The sequence below is a fragment of the Gracilinanus agilis genome, chromosome 4 (genome assembly GCF_016433145.1).
Source record: "Gracilinanus agilis isolate LMUSP501 chromosome 4, AgileGrace, whole genome shotgun sequence".
Taxonomy (NCBI): domain Eukaryota; kingdom Metazoa; phylum Chordata; class Mammalia; order Didelphimorphia; family Didelphidae; genus Gracilinanus; species Gracilinanus agilis.
In genome coordinates this window covers 474,900,383-474,909,952 of record NC_058133.1, presented here as the reverse complement: position 1 = coordinate 474,909,952, position 9,570 = coordinate 474,900,383, and the positions used below count along the sequence as shown (strand labels likewise).

Here is a 9,570-nt window from a genome sequence, read left to right as displayed (position 1 = left end):
TCTCTCTCTCTCTCTGTCTGTCTCTGTCTCTGTCTCTCTGTCTGTCTCTCCCTCTCTCTCTCTGTCTGTCTCTCTCTTTCTTCAAATTATTTTTCCAGCCTACTCTCTTAAAATTCTTCTCCAAACTTTCCGCAAATCATGTGTATTCCCCTTTAAGGGGCAGGGCATCTCATTTCCAAACCCCCCCCCCAACAATCTCCGGAGTAGTCTGAAGTTTCCAGAGTACCCTGAGTTGTTCCCCCCTCCCTAACCAAAGCCCTCTCTCCTTTACCCCAGAAAAGAATTCTGTCCAAAGCTGCTTCTTTGCCTTCTCCCCTCCCCACCCCACAGTCCCCATCTCTTCCCTTCCCCAGGACTCAACCTTCTTTCAGTTGGGCCAAGACTTCTCTGAGTCTCCCTAGCCACCCCTCACCCCCTCCTCATCCCTCAGTTCCCCTGAATGGAGCCAGGGAGATGTGGTGGGGGGGCCGGGGCCGGAGTTTCAACATTCCACCACAGAAGGAGCCAGAGATGGGGGTAAGAGGAAGGGGAGCTGCAAGGGGGTGGCAGGGAGGCTAGGGTGGGAGCTCTGAAACCGAGGGTGTATCTGACTTGGGTATAAGTTCAAGCTGAATGTGGCTGGATCTCCCAATGTCTCTGCATGTCTTCTGAGTCTCAAGTTCACTCTTTCATTATCCATTAACCAGTTCTTCTCCTTATGCTGCTTGCCAGCCACCACTCCCACCCACCCCGAAGTTTCCTTTGAATATCTGAAGACTGGCTTGGGAAAGAACTGGTGGTTGTACCCCTCACCCTAGACTCTGCATGCTGCCCCACCCCTCAACTTGGGGGCTGGGGAAATGGTGAAGTGGGGGACGGGGATAAGCTCTGTAATTAACTTTTTTTTCAGCACTTACGTCCGAAGTCCATGCAGGTGAGCCGAATGGATGAGCCAAGGAGTCCACAGACTAGCAGTTGCCCAGCTCTTCGATGCCTTCCAGGTACCGAGGGCTCTTCAATACTCCTGCCTCTAGGAGATGTCCTCAATTTTCGATCTTCCCTGCCCTCCTCCTGCAGGTCTTCATCCCACTGTGATCCCCCCTTTCCTTGCTCAGAACATCCCCTTCTCTGTTCAGAGGCTCACTGTGAGCTTGGATTTCAGGTTCCCTTACTCACCTACAAGATGGTGGGCATGTATGAAGGAATGAAAGACCCTTTCAATGGCCCCTTGTTTTCTCAAGGAGCTCGGGTTGAGGAAGAAACTTCTCCTTCCCTCAGCATCCTTTTTGTTCTTGTAGAGGGGAGAAGGGGGAGAAGGTTGTGTGCTTAAGGAAGGTGGAAGGAGGGTTGTTGAGAAGGGAATACTTTCACCCTATAGGATTCATTCACTCCCCACTCTTCTCCTTCCTCATTAGGGGAAAGGGTCTTGGCTTGGGCACCAGGCGTGAGAAGGGGACTAGAACCTGAACTGCCTGGGACTCTGATGTGTACCAACCTAAGAGTATTATTCTGCCCCCAAGGCTGGCAAGCGAGACAGGTGAGATGGATAAAAATCTGAAGGGGACAGGTGGAGTAAAATAAGAAGGGGAGGCAAGAAGCATTAATAAGTAATAATAATTCATTAATAATAATAAAACCTGTTTTGGAGTGGATGAGGCAGAAAGCTTTTGCACAGGTGCCTTTTGCTGGAGTAATTTTTAGAGTTGGTCTGGGAGGATCAGGATCTGACAGCCTCTGGGTGGGGGAGTTTCTGGGGAAAAAAACCATAGGATCATGGATTTAGAATTGGAAGGGAACTTAGATGTCAGGAGAGTGTCCTTTTTACATCTCCTCTGCCTCATTCTCCCCCTAGGACTCCGTACTGAACAGTGACTATGATTTTTCTCTCAGCAACATTGGCCGGTTGGAAGCTGGTAATTGAAAAGAGTAGCCCCTTTCTAGAAGCTGGGTGGCAGGGTGCAACTAGAAGGGGGAGGAGAGCCCCTCTCTCTAGTCTCCTGGGGTAGGAGTAGGATGGGGCTGGAAGACTTTCCCTGGGGTAGAGAGAGCCCCTTGTTTCTTTGGTGTACTTTTTTCTGACCCTTGACACTTGACTTCAGTAAATGGCCCAGGCAGGCCCCAGATTCTTCGTCCAGGGTCTCTGCTCAAGTTCATTCCTGATGAAATTCTAATTCATGGACGAGACTTCCGGCTTCTGAGAGTTGGCTTTGGAGATGGGGGACTGGAGCCCCTTGCCTTTAGGGTAAGACACCCCTATAATCCCTAAAAGGACTCACTCCTTCCCTATTACTCCCTTTACCAGGCAACTCCATCAAAATCCCTTGGGGTATAATTAATTGCTTATTATTATTATTAAAATAGCTAGCACTTACCTAGTGCTTTAAGGTTTGCAAAGCATTCTACTTCTGTTATCCCATTTGATCCCGAATAGGGATTTCTCTTATCTATCCTTTAGACCAGACTTTTTTTTTTTTTTTTAACATTTTTTGTATTAATGAGCCCCTTTGCCAGAGGAGTAAAACCTTTGGACCCCTTGTGAGATAAAAGTGCTTTTTTTTCTCCCTTTAATTCATAGTTGAAGTAAATGAAGACTTTCAGTTAGAGGTTAATGCAGATCCAGGTTTGTGGATCCCCTGAAAAATGTGGGCTTGTAGACCCCGGGTGAAGAACCCCTGCCACAGACTTTTCTAACTCTTCTTCATATGTCTTAGCCAGCTCATAGTTCAATAGGGGCTGTTATTTTACTCTGATAAGAAATGGGAAGAAACCTAAATCCTGTTCCCTTCTATTTACCGTTCTGGTCTAAGCCAAAGGGGGTGGGGTGGTTATTTCTTGCACAGGTGGCCATGGCGATTGTCCAGGCTAGAGAGCAGAACAGTCCAGCCCAACATTATGAAGGAATGATTCTGAGCAAAGCTTGTGAGTGAAGGAGGATCTTGGGGAGGTGAAGAATGATTTGGGGTGGATAGAGGAAAGCTAAGAGGTTGATGGAAACAGGGAGTGGGGATCCAGTTTGGTTGGAGACAGAGGGTGAGCCCATTGGTACTTCTCTTTTTCCCTTTCTCTAGGTTGTGGTCTGGGCTCCAGGGAGCCCCCTGTGCCTCTCTTAGAGACTCCTGAGGACTGGGAGGCTGAACGGAGGAGGCAAGGGGCCAGAGGCTGGAGGGTCAGCACAGTAAATGAGCGGTTTGATGTATCTACCAGGTGAATCCACCAGCCACACATCTCTACCTCCTAGTAGGCATGCGCAGCCAATCTTTAACCAAACTGAGGCTAAACATTCAAGCTCTGCCTCCCGGAGATACCTTCCTGGTAGCCCCTTAACGCATCATTCTCTTACAACCTGAGACCCCTCTAGAGACCTTTCCTTTCAAATTATAACACAATTGACATGTTATGAGGTCATTGAACCAACCTTCAACTCCACAGTCTCCCTCGATACTTCTGGGTCCCTCGACGGACATTGGACAGTGAAGTCAGAAAGGCGTTTTCTCACTTCCATCAGGGCCGTGGACCGGTCAGTGTGGGGATCGGGGTCAGGGTAGTGGGTTTGGGGCTCTCTGGGACAAGTGGGAAGGGGGGGCAAGGAGTCTTTCTTCCCTATAATGACCCGAAACCTCCATTCGTAGCGCCTATCCTGGCATCACCCTGGAGGCAGTGATCTTCTCCGCTCCAGTGGCTTTTATGAAGCCAGTGATCCGAACAGGGAGGATATCAGGTACGAGAGAGGTTTGAGGGGGAGGAATCAGGGGTTGAGAGTCTGAGGACAGCCAAAGTTCCTCATGCTTCTTCCTTGCACCCACAGGGCAGTGGAGTTACTACTCCAAGCTGGGCATTCAGATATTGTCCTGGTGGATGCCGTGGATGAGTTACCCACCCTTGCAGATATCCAGCTTGCCCACTTGAGGCTTCGGGCCCTTTGCTTGCCAGGTGAGGTTGACTTCTTTGACCTAATTGGAATGTGACCATTGTCCCAACGATCAGTTAACCATTTTGTTTTTTGAAAAGGATGGGGTCCCTCAGTGGGATCCTGAAGACCCTCTTACTCTTTCTGATCACTGATTCTATTCTTCTTAACCCTTTGAACCTGAATCTTCCTGAATCTTCCACTTTCCTGATCCTCTTCATTCCTCTGACTCTTCTCAAGCAGATGCTACTGTAGCTGAGGAGAAATGGCTTTCAGCTCTGGAGGGAACAAGATGGCTGGACCATGTCAGGTGATCATCCCTTCCTATAATCTGTATACCTTGCTCCAGTCTTCCATTAACTTAGACCCCCTCCATAGTCTTCTGTGAACTCTAGACTCCCTCCAGACTTAGCTATTTGCTTCTTCCCATTTTCGTTTTCCTGGCAGAAAAAGATGGCAAGATGCTAAAATCAATTTCCCAGCTTCACCATGATGACCAGCAGAACTTTTCTAACTCTCTTCTTATCAGGTCCTGTCTTCGAAAGGCCAGTGACATCTCAGTGCTAGTGACTTCCAGGGTCCGGTCTGTAGTCCTTCAAGGTGAGTCTCTGGATTTTCCTAGCTCTTCCTCTGCCTTTCTGTCTATGGCACAAGATTAGAGTCTTTCCAGGGAAGGACGCCGAGGTCCATCTGCTCTCTCCCAAGTTCCGTTCTCTTCTGTCCAACAACTTAGAAGTTATTCTTGGGATCTCCTATCCTTCCTGCATCAGTTTCGGTTGGGCATGAGGAAGCACAACAGGAAAGCAGGAAAAATTGAATTTCTCCCATACCTGTACTTTCATCTCTTTCTCCTTCATTCTGTATGCTCTATCAAGCCTTACTCAGCCTTCATCTTAGCTTTTTCTGTGTCTGGCTTTTCCTTTTCCCTTGATTTATTTATCCTTTATTCTTCTTCTCTGGCCCCTTCACTTGCATCCATTCCCTCTCAACTTCATAATGTCTTTTCTCTCTACCTGACCCGTGGATCTCTCTCTTTATCTCCCAGAACAAAGTGACCGTGACCTCAATGGCCTCCTCTCTTCACTTGTTCAGCTGCTCTCTGATCCTGGAGCTCGGACCTTGCATGGTCTCCAGACCATTGTCCAACGAGAGTGGGTGGCATCTGGACATCCCTTCCTGACTCGTCTGGGAGGGTCTGGGGGAAGTGAGGAGGTGAGAGGGAATTAGACCAAATTGAAAAGGTAAGGGAATAGTGAAGTTGATTTGGATTAGAGGAGGAGATCATCAAAATGAGGCGGATGGCCTTGGAAAAGTGTTCAACAGATGTGGGCAGGAAAAGGTCTAGAGTCTAAGAGCCTCCCAACACTCCCTGCTTCCCAATTGTCCTAACCTTTCTCCCCTTGAAATTTCTGTCCTCTTCTTTTCTGAATGCCCCTTTATTTTCTAATCCTTATCACTGCTCTCTAATAATATCCTTTAACTTTTAAACCCCCCAACTCTAGGCCCCAGTGTTCCTTCTTTTCCTTGATTGCCTCTGGCAGCTGCTCCATCAGTTTCCATCGGAGTTTGAATTCTCTGAGTTCTTCCTCCTCGCCCTTCATGATAGTGTCCGGGTTCCTGACACCCCTACTTTCCTGAGAGACACCCCCTGGGAACGAGGAAAGCAGAATGGGCAGGTCAGCGGTGCTCTCTCTTGGCTCTTCCTTGGCTACTCTCTGAATTTTAATCATGTGCTTTTTTGCTGGATGGTAAGAAAATGAGAGGAGGCTAGAAAGAAAGGGAAGATGCCTGATCAGTGACTGCATGAGCTTTGTCAGAAAGAGCCCTCTAGTCACCAAAACTCCAAGAACTTTTTTGAGGGGGTGAGGGGTGGTGTGGATAAGCATTGTTTTAGCAGACTACTCCTTTGATCTGAGCTGAAAGTGGAGAGTTTTGGAAACCTGGTCATCCTTTTTTTCTTCTTCTTCTGTTTAGTTCAGCTCTTATACCCAGGTTTATACACCAGGATCTCCTCAGGCTCCTCCAGTTGGAGACCTTGTCCCCAGACCACTGACAGTATGGGACTGGAGTCTGCGATATAGTCATCAGCAGATACTACAATTCTATAATCCCTGCTATGAACCACACCACTCAGATTCCTGTTCCTCTAGAGAACAGGTAAGTCTCATTGTAAGGGAGGTAGAGGAGAGAACTGGGAGGGAGGAAACAATATTTTGTGTTTTCACTCCTGACTTTCATGGTCCCAAGCTTCCCCTATGGGGACAAAAACTCTAGAGAGAGATGAAAAGCATTTTGGTTATCTTCTTCCTTGCTCTCAAGTTTCTCACTTAGCCTATGAAGAAGCCACTCCAAATTGGGTATTTCCTCCATTTGTCCTTTTGAAGTCTTAGCCCTAATCAGTGGGGAGGGTATATGAAGCCAGAGAAAGATGCAGAAACTCTAAATGGATTGAATTGCTTGGTAATGAGGTGACTCCCCACTTCTCTGTAGCCAACTTCAGTGGCTCCTGGCCCTCCTCGATCCATATTCCTTTTTTCTCGGGGGACTCTGACCCCACTGAACCAGCTTTGTCCTTGGCGGGATGGTTTTTCCTCACTGATGTCCTCTTCACGATGGCTCCCTCGACACAATACATCCTCTGATAGCCTGGCTGACCAAGAGTGGGGACTCCCTCCTCATTGGGGGGCCTCCCCTTTGCCTCCGGGGCTTCTGTTACCTGGATTCCTTGGGCCCCAGATCAGACTCTGGAGACGCTGCTACCTGAGGGGACGGCCTGAGGTCCAGGTAAGGCAAAAATGTAGGGCGGCAAGTAGAGGTCAAAAGAAGGAATTGGGCAGGGCTGTTGGTGGGGAAGGCAGGTTAAGCGATCAATCAACAAGCAACCTATTATGTGCCAGGCACCAGAAAGACAAAGACAAGAAATGAAACATCCTTTGAAAGCTTATTCAGAGAAGCAATAATTAAATGTAAGATACTTACATCTTTATATAAGATATCATAATGCTGGAACAGTCTGGTGAAATCTAGAACTTCAAGACGATTTGAGGAGATACTAGAAATAGTGAAGGGTTTGGGTAGGTGGGGTGGCCACACAAACTTACAATGATCTTTTCTTTGTCTTCATTTCCCCTTTAGAGAGGTCTGTCAGCCCCAACAATCTCTGGACTCTTGGATGAGTTGGCCCTGCTCCAGGGCCTGCTGAGGACATGGTCATCAAGGTCATCAACCAGTGATCATACGAAGACCAAAGACCCAGATACTCCCCCGACTCCATCTCGATGAGATGTCTGACCCTCTTCTTCCCCTTGAGTTAGACAGGGCAGAGGAAAACGGCTTCTTATTCTAAGATCAGAGGTTTCTTTGATCTGACAGATCTTCACTTTGCCTTAACCTCCACCCTCCTAATTTCTCTAACTACCAAACAAGCTTAACAGGATTCAACTTATGTTCTTGCCCTCCCCACAACCCATATGCCCAGGATCAGATTTTGATCTGGAAGGGACCTTAGAGATCTAGTCTTATTCTAAAATGAGCTAGCTGTCTGTTCGGTGTATTGGGAAGAGCATAGGACTAAGGCTCAAGAGAGCTGAGTATTCTTGTCTTGGCTCTGAATCAGTGTGACCTTGGGCAAATCACTTTTCTTGACCTCATTTTCTTAATCTGTAAAGTAATATTATTTTGTACCAGGTATCCTAAGTCTGATTTAAGCTTTAAGGGCTTAAAATTGTACTAAGACATTTGGGATAGTGTATGTTGACTAGAATATGTTTGCAGCTATTTCCAGCTCTGAAACACTATAATTCTAGTCAATCCCAACATTGACACTTGCTCCTTCCTCTAATTCCCCAGAGGCAGTTTTGTGCTGAAAATTATTTTTCTTATAATTATTTTTTAGGGGATTAACCTACTTTCTCCTAAGGACCATCCCCATCCTTTGAGGGTTTATAGTTGTGTAGTATTTGAAGTAAAGCAGCTGGTTGGGACCCTTACCAACATGGCCCCAGCAACTTCCTCCTAATTGTCCTGCCTGCCTCTCATTCTTAATTTCTAATTCTTCTCTTTACAGTTCCCCATGGAAATAAATGGAGAAAGAAGAGAAGAAAGGGAATAGCTCTTACTATATGGCAGGCACTATGCTAAGCACTTTTTACAAATATTTTTTCATTTGATTCTCATATGAACCTGCACAGTAGATGATGCTATTTTCATCCCAGTTTTATAGTAGAGGAAACTGAGTTTAAGTGACTTGCCCAGAGTCACAAAACTAGTTAAATGTTTGGGGTCAAATTTAAAACCAGCTCTTTCATAATCTGGCCCCAGCCCTCTGAGGGGGATGGGGAGGTATTCCTCCATTTCTAAGTATTTATTTGTGGTGGCATTCTATTTACAGAAACCATAAATGAACAATATTCATACAAGCTGTGGGTTTTGCTTCTGAGAGAGAAATGTGGGAATGAGTGGTAGGTTAAGGTTGGGAAAACAGGCCTAAAAAGTCCTGTGCTGTGGGAATGATATATGAGCAGAGATATCTCTTCATCCAACGGATTGGCCATTTATTATCCAACACCAAATATCAGTTTCAGACAATGGGGAGAAAGGACCAAGTGAAAATTATGGTGGGTCTCAATTACAGGTGGGGCCATGTACATAGTAATATGTGGTCTTGATTAGAAAGATTTTTCTGTGACTTTTTAGGGAATAATGTAGAAGAGTTTCAATTGTGTTGGGGTCAAGCTCAAACTATGAGAAGTAAGCTAAGATCTAAATTCTTGGAGTTTCAAATCTTAGGTCTCCCGCAAGATTGAGAAGTTCCTGGGAAGTAGTAAAGGACCAAGCCTTTAGCTGAGGAAAACAAATGGAATAGGGATAGTTCTGGATTGGGTGACAAAGAGTTTATTCCTTAAATCCCAATATGGAGTCATTTGCATTGTTACAGAAATAGTTTGATGTGAACATGATACACACTTAGGAACTTGAGGGAATCCAACCAAATTTCTAATGGGATAGTGGAATATGTTTTGAGTTAGAAGTAAGCTAAACTCTTTTCTTCAAGACATTTTCCCCAGTTATTAATTTTAGTGCCTTCTGAGATCACCCCCAATTTATTCTGTATATAATTTATTTGTACATAGTTGTTTGCATGTTGTCTACCCATTAGACTATGAACTCTTTTGAGAGTTTTTTGTCTTTCTTTATATCCTTAACTTTTAGCATAGCGCTCAACACATAATTACTTAATAAATGCTAGCTGAATGATCAGGTCAAATACAAGCGATGAATATACACAATGTGCCCCATGTGCATGTGATGTCTCAGCTTGACAGAATGGATAGAATGCAGAACTTGAGGCAGGAAGGCCTTGGTTTGAATCCTACCTTTGATACTAGTTGTTGCTCCATCCTGTAAATGGAGGCGACTACTTGAGGTAGCAGCTTAAAACAAGGCTTACATGAGATAATGTATGTAAACCTTCATGTATGGCAAGGCTTAAAGGGTCACACCACTATTCATTGTTAACTGGGTGACTCTGGGCAAGGCCTCAGTGCTTAATGCTAGTTACTTTCTCTAGAACTGGGACAGATGAGCAGTTTTGTGCTCAAGTCCAAGGGACAGAAAAAGAAAGATCAAATGGTCCAAAGAGGGAGAGCATTAACCAAGGATATGTGTGTGTGTGTGTGTGTGTG

At 45.8% G+C, this 9,570-nt stretch overlaps 1 protein-coding gene across 1 annotated transcript; it reads left to right on the top strand.

Moving 5' to 3' along the window:
• The first annotated feature begins 453 nt into the window (after nt 1–453).
• On the top strand, nt 454–7,334 carry MTMR11 (myotubularin related protein 11). Its single transcript, XM_044676088.1, has 17 exons — nt 454–516; nt 905–980; nt 1,395–1,516; nt 1,832–1,892; nt 2,079–2,221; nt 2,820–2,898; nt 3,048–3,183; nt 3,409–3,496; nt 3,609–3,697; nt 3,785–3,909; nt 4,130–4,196; nt 4,416–4,486; nt 4,932–5,098; nt 5,389–5,562; nt 5,861–6,043; nt 6,377–6,670; nt 7,022–7,334. Exons 1-17 carry the CDS (start codon nt 454–456, stop codon nt 7,166–7,168), a joined length of 2,085 nt encoding a protein of 694 aa, XP_044532023.1. The 3' UTR covers nt 7,169–7,334.
• The last annotated feature ends 2,236 nt before the right edge of the window (nt 7,335–9,570 follow it).